Below are 22,177 nucleotides of genomic sequence, written 5' to 3' on the forward strand. Positions count from 1 at the left end.
TTCGCCGGCAAATTGCACCGAAACCCGAACCAGGTGTCCTCCTAATGTGCCGCGTGTAGGAGTATATGTTTTCCTTGATGTATGACATGGGTGTGCTAGTTTGACAGCCCAGCAACTCAAAAACGTGCCTTGGGCATTGAAAACACCGCTCCAGAGGCCCCAATTCCATAGAATTCGGTTGGCGGAGCAGCTTCGCCGGTTGCTGGCGCTTTGCTTTGAAATTAAACGATTTAATTGCATTTAAATTAAATAAAATACGCGTGCGAAAAGTTTTACATTTTACGCATTCATTGGCGCACACAGAGCGCCCCAAATCAAATCACTCAACTCAAGCATGGCAGGAATAGGGTAGAAAAGCCCAACTCCATTACTCTTCTATTGCAGAGTGAAAAAATATGATGTGGTATTGGTATTGTGAAGGAATAGAAAACATTCGTAAAATGAATTAAATGAATCCTCTATGAATCCCCAAATGAACTCACTTTCAAATACCAGTTGCCATAGTCAAGATGTTTAACTAACCCAATGCACTTTTTCTCAGTGCATCTCTAGACCCTGAAGAGGGATGGCGCAAGGACGAGTGCTGGGTGGTGGGTGGTGGGTGGGTGTTTGCTGGATGGGTGGCTGGCTGGCAGACACCCCTTCTCGTTCTCCACTAATTTGGCCTTTGTTTGTGGTTTGCGTTTTCGTTTGTTGAGCAGCGCAAAAAGTTTTAATTGACTGTTGCGAATACGGCGCACGGAGAAGCCTCGGAAAATTCCGAGTTGGGCCTTACCAGTTTTCCCGACTTTCACCATCTGCCCAGATATCCTTGCTCCAATCAGGCATTGGAGGAACCCTTTGCCACACACCTGCCTATCTGTCCTTGGCAAGTTGTTTGCCTTTATATTTTCGGGATTTTCGCTTTTTAATTTATTTATTTTGAGGCGAAAAGCGCAGCCCGCGGAAGAGATAAATGCGGCTGGGCAAACTCGGTGCGAAATTGGTTTAAATATTTGCCAGTTACCTCTTACCTTAATGTCCTTTTTAAAGCCTCCTTGTCCTCTTTTTCACCGCCAATGAGCTGCGAATGCATTTGCAAAGCGTTTGTCTGCGTGTGATTTGCGTTTGGCTTTGATTTGCAATAGCACCTGATTCCACCTTTAAGCTGTCCGACAGGTGGGCAAAAGGGGGTGAAAGTAGGCGAAAGGGGGCGTGGTTGAGTCCTTTGCCTTGTTTGCGCATACATCCGTCAATAAGGCAACTGAATTAATCACGCAACTGTGAACACCTCCCAGCTGCACAGGGAAAAATATGAATTATGCGCTAATTAAAGAGGCTTAAGGGATTAACTACCGCATTGGAATTGTTGAAAGAGCTGTCGAATATAAAGAGTTGAACTAATACCCTTTTATCATTTAGTAAAAGCATGGCATTTGGCTTAACAGAAGCCCTCACTAACTTTTATATACACTTTGTTGGATTGCAGCATGAAAACCGGTCTAGAATGTTTGAAATGACATCATTTATTTTTTTAAGGTTTTAATTTGCCAAGATGTAAGCCCCCGAACTTTCTCTCAGTGCACGATTGCAGCATCGGTTGCATCGGGCGCTTGCTGCTGCTATTGACTGCCTGTCTGACCAATTATGGTGCAATTAACACACTTGATTGCCTGGAATCTCTGACTCGTTTGCCGTTAACGACTCCACCTGTGCTCTTGCACCTGTGATCCGCAGCACTCGGTATTCCTGCCTCCAGGTGGCACGGGCCACCTTGGCGTATGCTTGATGTGGCAGCTTGTTACGGCCAAACTTTTTGGCTAAAACAACTCGGCCGTAAAGTCGATTGCCGGCGGGCAAAGTGTGCGTCCCGAAATAGCTCAGCCATTGGCTTTCAGAATTTTTTGGCTAGGTGTCAGTGGCAGAAGGGTTAAGCCCAGTTTACGAGCACATCCAACTTGGTTAGAGTATCTAATTTGGCCTAAATGCAATTGAATGTAAATGTAATTTCGTGAATGGCGTTCCAGCGCACACAGGTGCCATAAAGTCGCTCCTAAAATAAACATTTTATTCCCCCGCCTATTTGCACAGAGTTCCAGAAATATATATACTATTTAAGGGCTAAATAAACACGGGTTAAAGCGAATGCAGCGTATTAATTTCTGGCCAAGTGTAGGCTCCTTTGATTGTCCTCGATCAATAAACCGAGCTGGCCACGCTCATGATTGTGTTTGCTGTCACTCGCCGTCTAATTTGATTGAATGTCCTGGCCGGCCTATGTACGTCCGACATTCTGTGTATATCCTGGCCATCCTGAACCAACACGGTCTGGCATTAAATATGAGCCCGGCGGCAACAATAACCGGCCGAATGCCACAAGTTGTGCGTTTAAATAATTTATCAAAATAAAAATCCGGAAAGGGGCCATAATCCCAATCGGCTGCCTGCTCCTCCTAATCCAACGTGGTGATGGACGAGCTATGCCAAAGGACGAGGGCATCTCCAGGGGCGGAACTCCATGCCACCAGGGTAAGCATTAAAACTTGGGTGGGAACCTATAAGATTTCATATCCAGAAAGTTGAACAAATGTCAAATAATCAAATGGATGTAGGGAATGAGATATCTAGGTAGGATAACTAGTTTAGTACTTAGCTTACAACCTAATATGAAGGTATAACATCAGGATTCAAATTAAATGCAAATTACTAAGGACAAGAACCCCCCTTTTCGCCACGCCCCTGAAATTAACCACACTGCCAATAGAGCAAAAAGAACAAGGGCTACCGCAACAAGAAAAGGAAACGAGCCATCTGAATGGGAATGGGAATGGAGATGGAAATGGTGGTGAAGGTGAAGGTGGAGGGGTCTAGGAGTTGGCCACAAGGACCCTGGCCTTATTATGTTGACATTCCATTCGGATATCGGAAGAGGGTTAAGGCGGTGCTATAATTGATTAGGTTCGGCTAACACGACCCATCCCAGTGGGCCATTCAGGCCACGTGAGTGTGGATGCGCCATCCAAACAATAATTTACGACCTGTATGCGGACACATTAATCTTTATTGGCATTGAAAAGTACATTCATTTGGCCGACATGCCACCTCCCCAGCGGCAACATCCCAAAATCATAATGGGTAAGTCATCTAGGTTGTCTTTGAATTTGCATATGGAACATACAACTACATACAAACATTAAATTACGTGGGGTTAATTGAGCTGCATGAATTTCATTGCCGCATTGGTGGGCTGAAAATTGGAGTGCAGATTGCATCTGGCGGCCTACTTGCAGATGAAAAAGTATCTGAGACAACCGGCAAGTTATGCACGTGGAAAAAATGCGCACCATGACCTAAAAAGAATTATTATTAGTCCAATAAGTATGAAAGTGAATTTGCTATAGATACAATTTGAATAGAAGAATTAAGCGAAGTTGCACAAATCCCTTTTAAGATATATTTTGTGATTAACAAATTTAACAATCACCTGCGATTTTTCTCAGTGCCTGTCCGTGCTCGAACCTTTGGCCATGATTCATTTTTCATAATTTGCATTTATGCAGATTGAAGCAACAATCGGGAGTGCGGCTCTAACCGGCACAGAAGCTGTTTTTATGCCGTTTTTTATTAGAAAGAGGAGACTTTTGGCGCTAAGGCGGATCCGGCGGTGGGCGTGGCGTTTTCACAAAACATAGAGCAGCGATTGCAGACGAAGTTGGAGCCAGGAGCCAGTCAAGTGTTGAGCTTAGACACAATTTATCAGCTGAACGATTTGATTTATATGGTTAGACATGGCATGCGTCACGTCAGGGCTGCTGCGCTAGCAGATACACTGGCAGAAATATCATATCATATATCATAAGAAATATGCAGTAATTTATAGTGCAAGTTATAGGACAGAACTCAGCTTATTCCTCATTGTATTAGCTCGAAAGCCAAGAACCAGAATGATTTATCACTGTCACTTTTCTGGGTTCTTGAGTCGCTTTTGTTTCGAGTGTGCGGCAGTCGTTGTTTCTGGCTCTTTTTTCCATTATTATGTTATGTGTGTTTTATCTGGCTGCCATTTGTGGAGCACTTGCTCATGAAAATGGAAAGTATATGGCTTGCGCGAAAGAAAAAGAAATTGCGGCCCACTGGGATGTTAATGCTAACATGCATGCCTAAACATAAAAATTATAACCACATACCTGCCACAGTATGTGCTTTTGATTGAGACTTGGACATGGACTTGGACTTGGACATGGACACGCAGTTGGAGTTGTAGCTGTACTCCACTCCATCCCAAACCCCCTCTGTAACTCGCACTTGTACCTGTTGGGTCTGGTGTGAATAACCTGGCCAATGGATAATGGATAATGGCTGGTGCGTGCCCCGACGATCCCCATCAGCTGCGATTGTTCGGGTAATTAGTTGCCACGCCGAGCAATTTGCGAGGAGGAAAGTAACTCTTGCTGGTTGTCACTTTGTTGCGGCATTATTGAAGGCTTAACCCCATTAGCTGAATTGGCGCACTTGCCAATCGGCGCGCAGATCGAAGAAACCGACTGAGAAGAAACAGGTAGACAAGGGCCACAAGAAGAAGCCCAACTTTCTGCGAAGAACAGCCAGCGAAACTTTTACCCAGCGCCACGAAATAATAATATAAAAAACCCGAAGAGAAGAGAAGACCTCATCAAACGCCAAAGAAAACAAACTCGAACAATGTAAACTCATTCACGAGGCTGGGATGGTGTTGCTCCGGAGAAGAGAGAAGAGCACCTGCATCTTGGGGGCAGGTCCCGCACTTTTAGTACCACTATGGGATTTAGACCCATTCAGTCGTTGCAGAGAGAGAAAATTGGGGTCACATGATAGCAATTAATCGCACAAAGTACTTTCCATTCCTTTCAATAGCCACAGGAACTACTTAAGATGTATAACTGGATTATTGTTTGTGAAACTAAAGTTAGGTAAAGTATAAACAATCTATTGGTATATATTTAAAATAAATTCTTTTTTCCAAAATAAGTTACCTACTCAACTTAACTACCTTAAGACACCATTTCTTCCAGACAATCTTGCGATCTCGGTGCTCCAATTTCTCGCCGTGCATGGGGGGATGGGGGCAAACCAGTTTCCCCTGCAGAGCGGCTCCAGCGCAGAGAGCTGGCCCAAAGCGAAGCCCAGTGAGCTCGGCTTTCGGGCAGCTTCAGTTGAGTTGCGGCGCTCCGACGGATCGGACTTGGCGGAAGTGGAAAGAGCTGGCCCATTCAGACCGGATTCTAGTGACTAGCGTTCAGTTTGGGAGAAGCGAACCTCCGGCGGGCGGAGAACGCAACGCGAAGGCTGCGAATTGTTACCGCTGCGCATGCGCAGACAGCCGTACTTGTTTTTGTTGCGGCTTAATTACCACGCCCCCCGCCCATCGAGCGGCCCGTTTTAGTGGTTTGTCTGCATTTTTCCGCGGTGGCCAGTGTGTGCGCGAGTGTGCGCGTGTGCAAGTGTGTGCCAGAGGCCATCTCTCTGGGAAAACATTCTTCCCGAGCGGAGCTTTCTTTTTGTGTATAACAAAAGAGAACTGGGCAAAAACAAACGTAAACACGGCATCGCCAACTTGTGCAATCCCCGAACCCGAACCAGCGACAAAAACAAAAGACCGCCAAGCTGCCAAGTTCCCAGGCCACGAAAAGTTTGAAGTGCAATTTACAAGCAGCGCCCAAAACAGAAACGGAAAATGTAAGCCAAGAGTATAAATCAAAACTATAATGAAACAGGTTGCGCGAGGAGAAAAACCGAGATGTCTGTGATTAGCATATTTCCCATCAAGCGTTTACACGCAACGCGAATTGAACCTGTATCTCTTACAGATGTATCTCGATCTGCATCGGTGTCTGTGGAACCAGAAGTGGATCCACTGCACTCCGATCCCATCCCATCCCATCCCAGTTCGAACCCATTCCGTGTGGCAATGCAACCTTGAAGCTGTCCACCACATCGGATCGCTTTGGATCGGATGGGATCGAATTGAATCGCACATCGCCCATGCATTTCAATGAGCAAAACAGCGATTTCGGGGAGATTTGGGTTTTGAAAGCCCGCTTTATGGTCTCTATAAATTTACATACGTTAACTGGCGTGTTTGTCAGCGGATAGCCGTGTATTTGGCCAACAGACTGGCCAAATACCTACCATGATTTGCCCATGGACCGCAGAGTAAATAGCACAAATAACGCTGAAAAACGCAGAGCCGAAAGTAATGCAAATAGAAATACGGCCAGACGCAAAAGTATTTTTTCTTTTTTTTTTTGTATTGTCAGTGCGCATTAAAAAGCAAACAGTAACCAATGAACACGGCCAACAACCAGCAGCTACCACCAACCGCCGACCGTACTACCAATAACGGTACAGCTAATGCTGCGAGAGTGAGAACCAAGAATCCAGGTCCCAAGTGCCGAGAATCCAAAGATCATGGCTCACCGAACCGCTCTTGCGCTCCAAAGGCGTTTTCTATAGGAACTTTAGAGTTGATTATGCATTCAGTTGTGGTTTTTATGAAGTGATGTACTGATGGGTTGACTTATTTCATATCGTAAATAATTAATCATATGTATATAAGACGAAAGGCAGGAGGGAGCTATCTATCTATTCTAGAGATTCTTATTCATTCATTTGTAAATTGCATTTATCAAAGAACATTTATCAACGAACTTTGAGATACAAATGCCTTGTGGTTGGATTATGAACAACTAGTGGAATTTCATTAACTTAACTCGATTTTAGATTCTGATAGCTGGGATGTGTTCGCTTAAAGAAGCTCTACTGTTTGCTCTAGTAATTAGCGCTTACTTATCAAGCATAAACTGGAATTTCGCTGATGGCCCAAAAGAAATATATTCATGAATTGAGCGTAGTAAGGCTTTTTATAGTTACTTTTAGCATATACATGGCATATAGACAGCAAAACAGATTAGATCCACACCTCCGCTGTTCAGAATGACGAATAAGACGACAACAAATGCCTCTAATTTGTCCAAGCCAGCCAAAATTACTCATACCACTCGTGGGCAATCGTGGCTCTTTGTTGGCCAGATCGCTTGATTATAGCCTTCGTTCTTTCGATCGGACCTTGGCCATTGGAGCATTGTTGTTGGGCCCAAGTATGCGGCTGGTATCGAAATAGCCGGAGATGCCGGAGATCGGTATGCAAATCAAACGTTCTAAGCGAACGCGGCGATAATGGCCAAATGACCAAATACGATGCGGAATAGAGATCTCCTCTCGAAACGGGTTTCTACCAGCGCGGCCAAATCCGATCGGGCCAGAAACCCAGTAATAATAGTGTCACTCCTCAATTGCAGCGACATGGAAGCGTGGAAACAGCTGCCAAACGGAGGGCGTTTCCTGCTGCTTCTCCTGGCCTGCGTCGCCCACCTGGCCCACCCAATCCTCGCCTGGCGCCCCTGTCCGGAGCTCAGTCCCGCCCTCCGTCTGCCATGCAGGTGAGTCTCATAGCACTTAGACCACAGTATGCCATTCACTCAGTGGTCACCACAGCAAAAGCGACAGCAAATTTCCGCCGTCGGTCGGGCATTATTTTAATATCACTAAATTACCGCCAACTGCAATTTCATTTGGCTTTGTTTTTCTGCAATCACCTGCCACGGCCTGACGACAATTACAGGTGCAATGTGGTTCCGTTTGCGGCGACTGGCCAACTGGGAGCCGTGGCCATGGACTGCGATCGCGTTGTCTTCCACGGCGATGCCCCGCAACTGCCTTATGGAGCGCCCATCGTGGCGTATACGCAACGTCACAGCGGCCAACAGGTGCTGCCCGCCCAGGTGAGTGTCGCAATCGAATGGAGATAAGCCGTGAGGCTGTGAAGAGATCGGCGATTTCGACACTCTTCGATGATCTCACAGGCACAATAAATGCCTCCAAATGGAGGTCAATCAGATCTTATTTCTTACCGACTTGACACATATATCTAATTTCTATAAGTTGGCAGTTTAACCAATAAGCAATACTTAATCCCTCCCATCGCAGACTTTTGGTCAACTCAAACTGACCATTGAGGAGCTGGATCTGTCCTTCAATCTCATTCGAAGGATTCCGGAGAAGGCATTCGATGGCCTCAAGGATTCGCTGAACGAACTGCGACTGGCGAACAATTTGTTGGGCGACAATCTGAATCCCATCTTCTCCACCGCCGAACTGCATGTGCTGAAGAACCTGCGTATCCTGGACTTGTCCGGAAACAAGATCAAGCTGATCGAGGAGGGTCTTCTCAAGGGCTGTGTGGATCTGAAGGAGTTCTACATCGATCGCAATAGCCTGACATCGGTGCCCACCAACTCTCTGAATGGCCCAAGTGCCCTGAGACACCTGTCGCTGCGCCAGAACCAGATTGGTAAGACTGATTAGCCAATTAAATGCATGGTTAACAATCAAAGCTGCAACTCGAATAATTGAAAGTGAAATCCGACATATTGATCGCAAAGAAAGCAATTACCTGGCACCTTGAATTTGCATAAACAATTAATTCTTAGCCAAGACTTCACCAATTAAAGCGTAGTTTATAGTAGTATAATTAATCGCAAAATCTTTTCTCAGGATCACTCCTCGCGGACTCATTCAATGCCCAGCGGCAGCTGGAGATCATCGATCTTCGCCACAATGTCATCCGCAGCATCGACAGTCTGGCCTTCAAGGGACTGCAGAAGATCCGGGAGATCAAGCTGGCCGGGAACCGGATCAGTCACCTCAACAGCGACGTCTTCGAGAAGCTGCAGTCTCTGCAGAAACTGGATCTGTCCGAGAACTTCTTCGGTCAGTTTCCCACGGTGGCACTGGCCGCCGTTCCCGGATTGAAGCACCTTAATCTGTCCTCGAATATGCTGCAGGTATGTTTTTATCAGAACAGCCGACTGATGAGCCCCATCATTAACTTATATTCTCCTTCAGCAATTGGACTACACCCACATGCAGGTGGTAAGGAGCTTGGAAAGCTTGGACATCAGTCGCAACACCATAACCAGCATTACACCAGGAACTTTCCGGGAGATGGGTGCTCTGAAGTATCTGGACCTCAGCTTAAACTCCTTGAGAACGGTATGCCCATATTGACTAAGCCCTAAGTCCAAGTTTAAACCTTTGAAAATCCTTGACCAGATCGAAGACGACGCCTTGGAGGGATTGGACAGCCTGCAGACCCTCATCATCAAGGACAACAATATCCTGTTGGTGCCCGGCAGTGCTCTGGGTCGCCTGCCCCAACTGACATCCCTCCAGTTGGACTACAATCGAGTGGCTGCTCTTTCCGCGGAGATCCTTGGATCGCTCCAGGCGGGCGATATAACAACGCTATCCCTGTCGAGGAATGTCATTCGGGAACTGCCGCCCGGCAGCTTCCAGATGTTCAGCAGCCTGCACACCCTGGATCTGTCTGGAAATTCCTTAGCTGTGATCAATGCGGACACCTTTGCCGGACTGGAGAGCACTTTGATGGCCCTGAAGCTGTCGCAGAACAGGCTGACGGGTCTGGGCGGAGCTCCCTGGGTGCTGCCGGAGCTGAGAAGTCTGGACCTAAGTGGCAATACGCTGACGGAGTTGCCAAGTACCATATTCGAGGAACTGGAGAACCTGCAGTCCCTCAACCTGAGCGGCTATCACCTGACTCCTCTGACTGGAGCTCTCTTCAAGCCCTTGGATCGCCTGCAGGTCATCGATCTGAGTCGGTGCAACATTCGGCAGATAAGTGGTGACCTTCTGGCCGGCTTGCAGGATCTCAAGCATATTTACCTCAATGATAACCAGCTGCAGGAGCTCCAGGATGGCAGCTTTGTGAACCTGTGGAACATTAGCTCCATTGATCTATCCAACAACCGCATTGGATCCATTCGATCCGGAGCCTTCGTGAATGTGATGAAACTCCAGAAGCTGGATCTCCATGGTAATCAGCTGTCCGCCTTCAAGGGCGAGTACTTCAACACGGGAACGGGAATAGAGGAGCTGGACATTTCGGATAACCAGCTGAGCTACCTGTTTCCCTCCTCCTTCCGGATCCATCCGAGACTTAGGGAAATTCGCGCAGCCAATAACAAGTTTTCCTTCTTCCCGGCGGAACTAATTTCCACCCTGCAATACCTGGAGCACATCGACTTGTCCCACAACCAGTTGAAGACCATCGAGGAACTCGACTTTGCGCGCTTGCCTCGCCTGCGCGTCCTACTAGTGGCCAACAATCAACTGGACATGGTCAGCGAAATGGCCTTCCACAATTCCACCCAACTGCAGATCCTGGATCTGGCCAACAACAATTTGGATCGCATTGGAGAACGAACTTTTGAGGGCTTGGTTCGATTGGAGCAGCTCAACCTGGAGGGCAACCGCCTGTCGGAGCTGTCGGACGGAGTCTTCGAGCGCACGAAGCTCCAGATGCTGGAGAACATCAACCTGGCCCACAATCGCTTTGAGTACGCTCCATTGAATGCCTTGCAAAGACAGTTCTTCTTTGTGTCCTCAGTGGACTTGAGCCATAACAAGATCAAGGAGCTGCCAGGAGATGACAGCATCATGGTGAACATCAAGGGGATCGATCTTTCCTTTAATCCTTTGAGTTCCAAGGCAGTCCATAATGTACTCAACGAACCCAAGACAGTCAGAGAGCTCAGTCTGGCGGGCACGGGCATTGAGAACTTGGAACTCCTGGAGACACCCTTCCTGCAGTTCCTGAATCTCTCCCACAACAAGCTAAAGAATGTCAAACCAGAGGTGTTCCAAAGGGTGACACTTTTGGAAACGCTTGACCTCTCCAGCAATCAGTTGGAGTCCCTGGAAGATCTTTCCATGGCTTGGCCCCAACTTCAAGTGCTCCAATCCCTAGACGTGTCCAACAACAGCTTTGAGATCGTCTCTCAGTCCAACTTTGGCAAGCTGGAGATGCTGCGATCGCTGCGCTTGAGCCACCTGCCCCAATGCACGAGGATCGAGAAGAACGCCTTTAAGCAGCTGCCCAATCTGGTCAGCTTGGAGGCCTATGATCTTCCACTGCTTGGCTACCTAGACCTTCAGGGAATCCTGGAACTCCTGCCCGGTTTGGAGGTCATCGATATCGAAGTAAAGGATTCTAGCATCGGTAGCGAGCAGATACAACCGCTAAAGCATCCGCGACTCAACAGCCTGGGAATCAGAGGTGAACGACTCAAGTCCATATCCTCTGGCACGCTGGCTGGTCTGAAGAGCAATGATCTGAGCGTCCAGCTGCGGAACACTTCCCTAAATGCCCTGCCCCCAGCCTTGCTCTTCCCCGTGCCGAGATCGTCCCATTTGAGCCTGAATGTCGAGGGATCCAAGATCACAGTGCTGGTGCCACAGTTCTTAAACGCTCTAGAAGATCGCAGGGCCAGTCTGCAGCTCCAGGGATTGGCCAGCAATCCAATAGTTTGCGATTGCAATGCTCGAGCTCTGCGAAGGTGGTTGCCTAGTTCCGGTATGCCGGATGTCACGTGTGCCTCGCCTGCCTACCTGCTCAACCGGAAACTCATTGAAGTCGGGGATGATGAGTTGACCTGCGATGCCCGAAGGATGACTTCGTCCACTTCCAGACCCACTTCATCAGTGCCACACCTGCTGAAGACTTCCAGCCAATTGGTGACCAGGAGCAGTTCCACCACCGAGGAGCCACTGATCATCTGGAGCCTGGAGCCCACTCAGCCTCCCAGTCTGAAGAAGATGAAGACCAAGGCACCGCTGATGAAGGCCCAGTCTCCGATTATAAGCAACGATGATACCCTAATCATAGGCATCGTGGGAGGAGTGGTGGCCTTCATAGCCATACTCATCATCATCATCTGCATCATAAGGCTGCGCATGAGCAATGCGGAGTACCAGCAGAACGCGACCATGATTGGCATCCCGGCGGGCATGCAAATGGGAGCCCACAATGCGGCGTACAACTACAAGAATGGAGCGGGAGCAGCCCTGTACGCGGTGCCTCCCTACCACGCCACCCTGCCCCACAAGGCGGCCTCCATCCACCAGTCCAGCCAGAATCTCTCCCAGCGCCAGCAGCAGCAACAACAGCAGCAGCAGCAGGTGGCTGCAGCAGCGGCTGCCTACTCGACCATGTCCCGCATGTCGTACTTCAGCGGAGCGGGCGGCGGAAACGGTGATGGAGCCGAAAGCCTGACGCACCAGCATCCGCACCAGCACCAGCCCTACATCATATACTCGGATGACAAGGCCTACAGATAAGCCGGCCAGACAGCCATCCGATGGCGGGGCTCTTCATCTTTCCCACTCCTCCATTCTGTCCATTTCAATCTCAGTCAGTCAGTCAGGCGCATCGCCGCAAACAGGTTCTACATTATATCGCCGCTCTCAGCCACGTTGTATATAGCCTTAAAGCATTCTAACCGTAACCCTAACTGTATCTATGTCTAACCATAATTAAGTGCAAGCAAGTCGCTTATGCGGAATAAACAAATCTAGTATAATTCACATTTCAATAGTTTTTGCCGGCGGGCGGGAAAACTCCAACTTATTTACACAGCCGTCTTTTTGGTATACTTTCCAAAACGCAACTCAATAAGCCGTATACACACAAAGTTTACCTTATAAACAACTTTTGCAGATTGTTTTATGTTCAATATGTCAAATGTTTAAGCTCTTTAACTTCCTAGCCCAAAAACATTTGTTCTAACATTCGTTGTTTCTTCCGTAATCAAACGTACACAGAAAAGCAATTAACTTATCTTGATTTGAACCATAAAGTGTTCAATTTTGTCAAGAGATTCTCTTAAAATATCTTTGGACAACAAGCCCTTTAGCTTTACTATGCTCCGATAAACTCAAACATCATACAAGTCTTTGATTTGAGCGATTTTAATACAATAAATTTATCATCCATGATAATTTCATAAAAATGTATATGTGTATAAATATGTTATGTATATATGTATGCAACTTCAAGATCGCTATTCACAGTCTTTGTATTCCATATCTTTCACTGAATAACAACAAAAGCAGTTATTACTCCATTTAAATGCTATCGAACTTGTGTTTTTCCATTTCAAATGCACAAACTTAAACTAACAAAACTAATCAATACAAACAGACTTTGTGTGAAATGCACGGCTTAACTAAGTAGTAACCACGAATAACAACAACTGTCGCCTGAGACTCCAATGACTTCCACTCAAAATCAACATAGGAAACACTAAGAAAGGCAAATCACGTTGGCAACTAGAGAGCGGGCAAGGCTCTTAATTCAGATTTAAGTAGGTCCTTCCACTGCATGGCACGAGAATCCCGCTAAGCCATTTGAGAGTACGAGGTATACAGCTTGTAGTTGCGACGTCGGTAGTAGATCATGAGGCCATAGCTGGCGAACAGCAGCGCAATTACGATTAATATGAGAATGCCTGGTGGAGAAGGAAACTCGATGATTTAATTCCATTGAAAACCAATTGCCGTTAACTTACCCGTCGCAGTTCCAAGATTGGCTTCCTCATAAGTCATCATCATCGTGGATAACTTGCACTCGCGCTCCCAGTCTACGGGCAGAACGTCCTCGTAGATGTTCACAAGTTTGGCCAGCGGGCAGGAAGGCCCACAACCAGGTATGTCCAGAGGCAGGGGTTCAGCTGTGGTGTTCTTGTAGAAAATAGACACCAACGGGGTGTTGGTCTCATCCACGCGCAGCTCCATCATGATGCACGCCGTGTAGGGCGGACTGTGGAGCTGGGGATAAGAAAAACAAAGCTTTAGTCCGCTGCCCATTTGAAAACTGTCAAACTCCTACCTCAAACAATTTCAACGCATTTAAAACGCTGGCTACCGTGGTGTCATGAGCACTGTAGACCCACATTGAACGATCTGGCTTTAGGCTCCCGGAGGATTTCTCTTTAAACCGCTGGAATATGTCCTTCAGCAAAGGCCCCGCCTTTAGTCTCGCCAGCTTTCGCGTATAAGAGCTAATGGCGAAGGCGAAATTTGCTACATACGTGAGCTCCTCTCTCCCGTAAACCTTTTTGGTCCACTCCGGCAGTGTCATGTTGTACAGATTCTCAATGAACAAGGTGTTATTCAAATACTGAGCATCAATGAAGGTCTTCACGGGGCGTCCGCCTTTTTCGCTCAAATAGGCAAAAAGATTTCTGTGTTTTTCGGTCAAGGCCTTGAATTCTGGCGATGACTCCAGGCTTGCCAGCTCATAGTCATAGGCAGGACAAGGTGCCTTAGCGGCCAGTATGGAATCCACCCTCTCGGGCGAGGTGTGAATGGGTATGGGTTGCCAGTTGATGTCCGTGTTCCAGATGTCTTCCCCTTGCGGCTCGTAGAGACCAGCCAGATTCGACTGGGCACTCATCAATGTGCGATCCACGTCGGTGGACTGAACGTAGATGTTCTCTTTGGAGTATAGAGGCGGAAGGAGGTTTGAATAGCGATTCCGCAGCCATTTTCCCAAGTCGTAGTGCTCTTGCTTGCCCAACTAAAAGGTGAAATCGGGGTTAACCTGGGTCCGTCAACAGTGCGAGCCTTACTTACATTGGTCAAATCTCCCCAGCCGGTGGGCCAGAACTTCCTGTCGCCCCAGGGGTCCGTGGGATAGGGATCCACGGGCGTTCTGTCGCCGTGGCGATATATCTGCAAAGCATAACCGATATAACGGGGGCTCCGCACACAGAGACATAGAAACTCTTACGACATGCACAAACTTCAGCTGGCCTGGCAATGTGGCCGAAATTTCCACTGGATGACCTTCAGCATTAGCATAGCCGTGAAGCGAATTGGCCAGCGCAAAAGACAGCAAACATATCACGCAGATCAAGATGAGCCAGCGCTGGCTTGGGTGGTTCCACATTTTGAGAGCCACACTTGTTACAAGTGAACCACAGCGACTGCGGGAAAACATATGTGAGCATGCGAATACAGGTTACGGCGCTTGGTCTATAACGGGTATTAGTTCCCTTACCTCGACCGTATAACTGGCGATCTGTTCGTTCGTCGTTCGCATATATACAGCAGGCAGCCTGAAATTTACCAAATTTCCGATTTCTTTGTTTATAATTTTGGGAACAAGTTTGATAACCACACAAAGTTTCGAAGTCTCGATAACGATAGTTGTCCCCAACCAACCCTAGTCCGTAACAGTACTCTTTTGGCGGGCAAATTCAAAAGCTCAAATGGTGTTTATGATTGTATTGATTGACTTGTATCTAGTTGCACACAAGAAATATGATTATTTAAGTATTGCATAAATATCGAAACAATCTTAGACTACGAATAACAAATATACTGTTGATGTGGTCTTAAAAGTACACGGCTATAGGACAAATTAAAAGTCGTCGTTGGCTTAACTAAAAAGATTCTTGGCGCGAAACAATGAAAAACAAAATTCGGCTATTACATTATTAAGTGGAGTACACGAGGACTGGCAAACATCGTTGCGGCATTGCACTTTCTTAAAATCTTCTATTGCCGCCCATATTTGGCCCGGATCTGGGTCCGTTGAAGCTGGAAATAGCGATGATTGGGGGTTAGTGGTTTTTATGCAGATGATATGGTTGAACCTACCGGTTTCTTTGGCCTGGTCCTCCGCCGCCACTGCCCAAAGGCGGAAACTCCGAGTGATATGCATTTAAGTCATTCTGATTGTGATTTCTACCTCCTGAACCTCCGCGCTTGCTTGGGCCTCCTGGGCCTCCTTGGGGACTGCTTGTTTCGTGACTACTACCGCGTCTGTCATTGAATCCGCCTCCTCCTCCATTGAAGAAACCACGTCCTCCTGGTGGATTTCCTCTATATGGCAAAACAAGATATTGTATATAATTTGGAGGCCAATCTTATGTTCATCTTACCCATTACTCCCACGATTGCCAGAGTTCATGGGTCCATTGCCAAAGCGTCCGAAGCCCATTTGCTGCTGCTGATGCTCTACAGGCAGGGCAAATCCACGTCGATCCTGTCGCATATTGCTTGGACCTGGTCCGCCGCCGCCGACCCTCTGATTTACGGATCCTCCTCCCACACTGCTGGAGCTGCCTCCCTGGAAGTCACTAGTATTGCCTCCTCCTCTATATCCACTGGTTGGACTGTTCTTGAAGTTTCTTCTGCCAGGCGGGGGTCCACTGTTGTCCCGCTGTTGAAACCGATTGTTGCCGAAGCGTCCCTCGTTGCCCGCGCTTCCACCGAACTTGCCACCACCTGCAAATTTGTTCCTAAATCCCTGTCCCTGATTGGAAGACTCATTGTTCGGTGGTCCTTTCGAGTATGGAGCACTGCGCTGTTGTCTGTAGTTGGACTCGTTTCTCACGGGTCCAAATTTGGCGGCCGAGGAGTTGGAGCTCCTTGGGCCTTCGTTGGAGTATCTGTCACCGACTTCCTCACGAAAATTGCGCTTGAAGTTGGTACCTGATTCATGAGGTCTCTGGTCCGCTCCGCCACCTTGAACTGGGGAAGATTAAAATACTTAGATGCTGGATCTTTGGAGTACTCAAAGCTTACTCTGCGAAGGCCTGCGCCCCGGATTGTCACCAGAGCCCGGCTGACCTCGACTGCCAGCTCCTGGGCCGTACTTTGGCCTGCCCGCCTCCACCACGATGGGCTGGCCCTTGAAGATGGTGCCATTCAGCGCGGCGATGGCCGCCTCCGCCATGTCCGTGTTCTCCAGGTGGACGAAGGCGCAGCGGTTCATCACGTCGCACTCAACGACCGATCCATAGTTGGTGAACAGTCGACGCAGCTCCTCCGGCTTGCAGCGCGGCAGGCTGCCGACAAACACCTTGGCGGTCTGCAGGATAAAGCTAGCATTACTCCGGATTACTATGGACAATCCGGCGGCGCTGTCTCTTTAACTCTTACGTACAGTATTCATGTATTTATTTTTCTCTACAACTTTTCGCTGTTTTTTTCTTTTATTGAAATGGAGATGGACAACTTTGCACCTGACCGGCAGTGTGACCAGCGGTGGCTACTTACACGGCCATATCTGTAGCTATCGACATCGATAGACCCAAGCCATCACTTTTGTTTACAAATTTTAAAATTTTAAAAATTAAGGTTTCTCACGCGCCTGATCTGTCATGTGGCCTCCAGGGAGCGAGGATAGCTACTCCGCCAATGTGGACTACGGCAAGAGCGTGGTGAACATCCTGCCCAGCGTAGAGATGCTGGTGAGCTTCAATGGCGACATGACGCGGTCTAGCAAACGGTCATGTCTACTGTACGCGGAGAGAATGGACTTCAAGGAGCTGCTGGTAAATATGCGTGTTAAGACCTCCTCCGATCAAATTTCAATACATCCTCTGCCCCACAGCAACTCCGATTAACAGAGAAGTCCGATCAACGGCGCATGTACATCACCACAGTGGACAGCGCCTCCTTTCAGGACCTCAAACAGGATCAGTCGCTGAATGTATCATTCTCTGGGTTCATTGACAATGTAGTGCGAATGCTGAAGGACTGTCAGTCGGGTAAACTGGAGCTGCATCTTACAGCACGGGATCAGAACCTTTCATCCGGCAGGGAGGTCCACGACTATTATCTTCAGTTTGTTGAAATCCGCTCCTTTAAGAACCTGGTTCACCTTAGCCTACCCTGTCGTTCTGCCCCCTTGAACACCGTACTCTTCTACATAAACAGCATGCTGGATGCCTCCCACAAAAAGCAATATATTCTCGAGCAAAGTATGCAGCAAATGCAGGCTGAAATCAACGCACAGCGCGTGCAAACGGAAAGGTTGTCCACGGAAAACAAAAATCTCAGGGAAGCTTTGACCGAAAATACTCGCATCTTAGAGGAGAAGCATGCTGCCGAGGTCCATCAATACCAGGAAAAACTGGCCAAAATAAACGAGCAGCGCAGCAATGAGCTGGAGAGAAATCGTAGAGCGATCTCCGGCTTTCAGGCCCAATTGGACAAGGCTTCGCTGGAGAAAGCAGAACTAAAGTCGGCCCAAGAGCAGGCCGAGAAACGATGTCAAACCCTATCCGAGGAGTTGTCCTGTTGCAAAGCGAGAGTGTGCACCCTTAAAGAGCAAAATGACAAACTGCACGGAGATGTGGCAAACGTCAGGAAGCAGGAGCGCAAGTTGGAGTACAAAATCGAGGACCTCAAGCAGCACACTGCCGAGCTGCAGGAACATATTCAAAAGGGGAACAAGGAGAAAGTATGTGTATAAAACGACAATGCGCATCAGAAGAGTAAATCCCTTTTAATTTTGCAGGCCAACATAGCCGCTGAGCTGGAGGCCGAGAAGAAGATCTTGCACACCAAGCGCCAGGCTTTGGAAATGGCCTCCGAGGAGATCTCTAAGGCGAACCAGATAATCGTCAAGCAAAGCCAGGAGCTGCTCAACCACAAAAAGACCATTGCCTGGCGCACCGAGGTGGCTCTGCAGCAGGAGAAGGCGGTTCAGGCCAAGGAGAGCCTACTATCCCTGCGGGAGAATGAACTGCGCGAGGCACGAATAACTATTGAAAAACTGAGGGAGGAAATCCCCCAGCAACTGCAATCCATGCGTAAGTTTGCCCAGGGACTGGAGCAGAAGTATTCCAAACGTAAGTTAAGATCCCAATCTTTAAGTTTACCTACTTACAACTTGCTTATTTCAGAAATCCTCATTCTAAAAGAACGGCTGGCAATACCCACGGGCAAAGAAAATCGGCGATAGTTGTACTTATTCTTAATGCATTTTTTCGTTTTTTGTACCAGTTTAGTAAAGTTAGTTGTATTATTCAGCTCTAGTCATAATCCTCCTGAACACTTTCACCTGCATGAGCCGTGGCCACATTTACCGCTTGGCTGATGTCCTCCATTTGGTTCAGTTTCAGTCGCTCACGGATGAGTTCAGCAATAGCTTTCTGTGTGCGTCGTTCCAGTCGCTCCAACTTTTTGCTGGCATCCCGCTTCAGATCCCAGTCGGGTTTGCGAGGTGCTAAATTGGTTATGTCAATCTCATCGATCACCATGGGCTGCTGGAGCAGGCTCAATTGATCCTCCACAGCGGATTCTATGTTGCCCGTGGGTTCCTGTGCTAAAATCTCGCCATCGGTGGTCTCATTCTGGGGCTTGTAGCTGCGGAAGACTGGTCTGAAAAGGCATATGAAACTGTTTTATAGGGATTCATAATAGCATTTCATTGTATTGCTGACTTGGGTAACTTTTCATTGGAGTCGGCGGCGTCTCCTCCTTTGTTTTGCACTTGTTCCCGGAGTTTTTGCAGACGCTCCTTGCGTTTTAGAGATTCTTCTGTCAGCTTGCCGACGCCATTGTTGTTCATCATGCCCATGTGAACTTAGTTCTCAAGATAATATAATTAATTTAAATTTGAGTCTGGGCTCTTCACGTTTATTTATTATTGTTATGTTGCTTGTTCTTTCCATACATATATCGTATATCGATTACAATCGCGTTCGTTACCAGCATGAAATCGTGCAGGTATGAATTATTATTAAACAACAAGATATCTGTTTTTATTTAAGATTGGATTTTAGTTTATTTATTACAATTCAAGATTTAGGAGACTCATCAAGATATTAAAAATACATAATTAGTTCAGTGACGAAAGCCACCACATTACACAACGCATACGGTCTCATCGACTCCACCGATTCATCGATAGCAGCCAAGATGGATACACAGCGTTTGTTTTTGCGCAAGGGGGTGAAAATCGGAAATCTGCTGTACTTTCGTGCACTTTAAACAAACAAATAGGCATTATAGCCGATGGAAGTGGAACCAGCATCCTTCCAGCTCCTCTAGGCACCCGTTCCAGGGCGCGGCGGCTAGTCCGTGCCAGCCAATTGGCGCAGCGACATCGGCAGAGCGCAACCAGCTGCTGTTTGGAGTAGCAAAAATAAACCAGAGCACAGCTCCCGCTCCCGCTCCCGAGCACACAGACGATCCCGATCCGCATCGAGGTAACTTCTGTGGTCTATTAATATTAGTGGCCGGATAACCAATGCGCTATCCCTTCCCCGACAGAAAGGGAGCACCGACAGCCCATTGTTCTGACACCGATTCTAGATTGCCCGGCCAGATCCGACTCAGCGATCTAAAAATGGAGTGGACGCGCGAGAAGACGCTGCAGCTGATCAGTGAGTACCGCAGCCGACGCGGGCTGTGGGACATGACTTGCGACGAGTACCGGAAGAAGGACGTCAAGCAGCGGCTCTTGAACGAAGTCAGCCAAGTGCTGGGCGGGAACATACCGATCAACGAGCTGGAGAAGAAGTTCCACACGCTGCGCACGCAGTACCACCGCGAGATCAGTCGCATGAAACGCAAGGAGCCCTACAACTCCAAGTGGTTTGGATTCAAAAACCTGGTGTTCCTCAGCTCGCCTTACGCCTGCCGCTCCACAAAGGGTCGCCTGAAGGCGGATCTGCAGGGCGACGAGCGCAAGTTTGTCCTGGGCGAGGTCACCGCCGATCATAACAGCGACAGCAGCACGCCGGCCAATCACAACAGCAACACGAACGCCAACATGAACGAGGAGTACCTCCGCAAGAACCACGCCAGCAGTCGGGCCCAGGAGCTGGAGAAACTCATCGAGGAGACAACCAAAGACGTGGACGACATTGATGAGTCGGAGCTGGAGGAGGGGGAGGTCAAGCCAAAGCAGGCGAAAGAGATGAGTGTCCGTTTTGTGAGCCTCAACGAACAGGAAGAGACGGAGCCGCTGGAGAATCACCATCAGACTCTGATGGACCTGCACCACCAGGGCAACGCCGTGGAAGCCGTCAGCTTCCAGGCCAACGAGAGCGGCGAACTGCACTACCAGACCACACCATCCCAAAGCACGGGCAGCAGCTCGGTGCACGTAATGCCCACACGAATCATTAAGATCCAGCGGCGGGACACGTCGAGTGGGCACGAGGATAGCTACTTTGAGGAGCACACGCAACTGCATCCGCCGCCGGTCAAACGCATGTACTACGAAGCCAGTCCAGCATCGCACAACACCACCTCCATTCTGTCCCCCGCACTGGAAAGCAGTGCCAACGGCACAGCCAGCAGTGTGCTGACCACCTCGCCCGGAATAACCATGAGTAACCTGCGCTTGCCCAAGGTGAACACGCCGCCCAAACCAGCCCAGGCCCAAGCCATCCCCAGTCCACCTCCGCCCACCATTGTCAGCCTGCCGCCAGCGCGCGACGAGTTCGCAACGTATGGAGAGTACGTGGCCAACGAGATGCGCGCCATCAGCAATCGGGAGGTGCTTGTCGCCCTCAAGCACCGCATCAACACGGCCATCTTCGAGGCCAACATGGCCGAAATAGCCCCGAAATAGATTGATCACTTAGCTAGAGCTATTAACTACAACTTTAGGTTTAAGGCCTTTGTCTCTGTGCTTTTTATAGGCCTCCTCCCCTGTGACTTGTATTCTCATTTGAATTTGTACATTTAAAATATATATGTATGTAACGATTTAAATACTAAGCCAAATATAAAATTTAGTGGAATTTCAAAAATAAGTTCAATTGGCAGCAGGCCCGTTTAATTCTGTTTCGAGTTCGGGGGAAATTTATTTCTTTGTTTCGTTGACACTCAAAATGCAGAATCCGATTTGTGAACCGTTCACCAGTTGGCCGGTAAAGTTCGACATCAACCAGCTCATCAAGGAGTTTAAGCCGGAGGAGAAGGGCCGCCAGGTGGATGAGGATAAATCGCCGCGGGACTTTCTCCACCTACCCGACAACAACTGGGTGGTCCTGCCCAGTTTTAAGTACCGATTCGAGCACTTGACCCCGTGTCTTTCCTGCCGCCAGAGCAAATATATGCGGTGCCGCTTTCAGAAGTTTTTAGATAACGTACCCAGCAGCTACGTGACCATCTCCTTGTATGGCTCCAATGTGAGCAAGTGGGTTATCTTCTTAAGCATTTGTTAGGAAGCTCTCGGTTGAATAACAATTCTCTTCTAGCATGCCCAAGCCGAGGCGAAAGAGTCTGAATGGCCAGTTCTACGGAGTGGACAACAAACTGGCTCCTGTTCCGGCGGTCGCAGATCCTCGCTCTCCTCCGCACCGAAAGTAGGGATACAAATTAACAAGCAATTTAAAATTTATGGTGGAATTACTGCTTAAATAAATATAACTATCTCTAGTACTTTTTTGTGCTTTATTCCTATATTTTTTAAATAATAATTTCACTTTAAATTCAAATCAGCGATATTGCCAGACTGTCGGATTTTGACAGGACCTTTGGACTACCG

The 22,177-nt window shown here is 48.1% G+C and overlaps 7 protein-coding genes and 1 long non-coding RNA gene across 9 annotated transcripts; 4 read left to right on the forward strand and 4 right to left on the reverse strand.

Annotated features, from left to right (window-relative positions):
* Positions 1-3,022: 3,022 nt before the first annotated feature.
* On the reverse strand, positions 3,023-4,202 carry LOC117143790. The gene is made up of 2 exons (XR_004459621.1): positions 3,464-4,202; positions 3,023-3,329 (listed from the first exon to the last, which is right to left on the reverse strand). It is a non-coding gene; the product is annotated as an uncharacterized LOC117143790 (long non-coding RNA).
* A 973-nt stretch (positions 4,203-5,175) lies between these two features.
* On the forward strand, positions 5,176-12,461 carry LOC117142539 (chaoptin). The gene is made up of 7 exons (XM_033306587.1): positions 5,176-5,694; positions 7,317-7,457; positions 7,640-7,799; positions 8,005-8,368; positions 8,572-8,861; positions 8,923-9,069; positions 9,130-12,461. The coding sequence occupies exons 2-7, from the start codon at positions 7,321-7,323 to the stop codon at positions 12,211-12,213; spliced, it is 4,182 nt and encodes a 1,393-aa protein (XP_033162478.1). The 5' UTR covers positions 5,176-5,694; positions 7,317-7,320; the 3' UTR covers positions 12,214-12,461.
* A 364-nt stretch (positions 12,462-12,825) lies between these two features.
* LOC117142543 (prostatic acid phosphatase) lies at positions 12,826-15,073 on the reverse strand. 2 transcript variants are annotated; one of them, XM_033306592.1, is made up of 6 exons: positions 14,936-15,073; positions 14,666-14,861; positions 14,509-14,607; positions 13,763-14,452; positions 13,443-13,701; positions 12,826-13,382 (listed from the first exon to the last, which is right to left on the reverse strand). In XM_033306592.1, exons 2-6 carry the CDS (start codon positions 14,822-14,824, stop codon positions 13,273-13,275), a joined length of 1,317 nt encoding a protein of 438 aa, XP_033162483.1. In that variant the 5' UTR covers positions 14,825-14,861; positions 14,936-15,073; the 3' UTR covers positions 12,826-13,272. The 2 variants fall into 2 exon arrangements, with proteins under 2 accessions (XP_033162483.1, XP_033162482.1); XM_033306591.1 differs by lacking the exon at positions 14,936-15,073 and having other exon boundaries at positions 14,666-14,890.
* A 74-nt stretch (positions 15,074-15,147) lies between these two features.
* LOC117142545 (RNA-binding protein lark) lies at positions 15,148-16,914 on the reverse strand. Its single transcript, XM_033306595.1, has 5 exons — positions 16,829-16,914; positions 16,468-16,753; positions 15,822-16,413; positions 15,538-15,762; positions 15,148-15,477 (listed from the first exon to the last, which is right to left on the reverse strand). The coding sequence occupies exons 1-5, from the start codon at positions 16,835-16,837 to the stop codon at positions 15,426-15,428; spliced, it is 1,164 nt and encodes a 387-aa protein (XP_033162486.1). The 5' UTR covers positions 16,838-16,914; the 3' UTR covers positions 15,148-15,425.
* Positions 16,915-16,957: 43 nt separating this feature from the next.
* LOC117142542 (spindle assembly abnormal protein 6 homolog) lies at positions 16,958-18,701 on the forward strand. The gene is made up of 4 exons (XM_033306590.1): positions 16,958-17,219; positions 17,279-18,130; positions 18,188-18,521; positions 18,576-18,701. Exons 1-4 carry the CDS (start codon positions 17,046-17,048, stop codon positions 18,632-18,634), a joined length of 1,419 nt encoding a protein of 472 aa, XP_033162481.1. The 5' UTR covers positions 16,958-17,045; the 3' UTR covers positions 18,635-18,701.
* Positions 18,632-19,346, reverse strand: LOC117142546 (coiled-coil domain-containing protein 12). Its single transcript, XM_033306596.1, has 2 exons — positions 19,116-19,346; positions 18,632-19,053 (listed from the first exon to the last, which is right to left on the reverse strand). Exons 1-2 carry the CDS (start codon positions 19,250-19,252, stop codon positions 18,705-18,707), a joined length of 486 nt encoding a protein of 161 aa, XP_033162487.1. The 5' UTR covers positions 19,253-19,346; the 3' UTR covers positions 18,632-18,704.
* Positions 19,347-19,572: 226 nt separating this feature from the next.
* On the forward strand, positions 19,573-21,399 carry LOC117142544. The gene is made up of 2 exons (XM_033306594.1): positions 19,573-19,883; positions 19,948-21,399. The coding sequence occupies exon 2, from the start codon at positions 20,024-20,026 to the stop codon at positions 21,254-21,256; it is 1,233 nt and encodes a 410-aa protein (XP_033162485.1). The 5' UTR covers positions 19,573-19,883; positions 19,948-20,023; the 3' UTR covers positions 21,257-21,399.
* Positions 21,400-21,441: 42 nt separating this feature from the next.
* Positions 21,442-22,058, forward strand: LOC117142549. The gene is made up of 2 exons (XM_033306599.1): positions 21,442-21,826; positions 21,888-22,058. The coding sequence occupies exons 1-2, from the start codon at positions 21,519-21,521 to the stop codon at positions 21,997-21,999; spliced, it is 420 nt and encodes a 139-aa protein (XP_033162490.1). The 5' UTR covers positions 21,442-21,518; the 3' UTR covers positions 22,000-22,058.
* The last annotated feature ends 119 nt before the right edge of the window (positions 22,059-22,177 follow it).

This window comes from Drosophila mauritiana, chromosome 3R (assembly GCF_004382145.1).
Source record: "Drosophila mauritiana strain mau12 chromosome 3R, ASM438214v1, whole genome shotgun sequence".
In the NCBI taxonomy this organism is placed as follows: Eukaryota; Metazoa; Arthropoda; class Insecta; order Diptera; family Drosophilidae; genus Drosophila; species Drosophila mauritiana.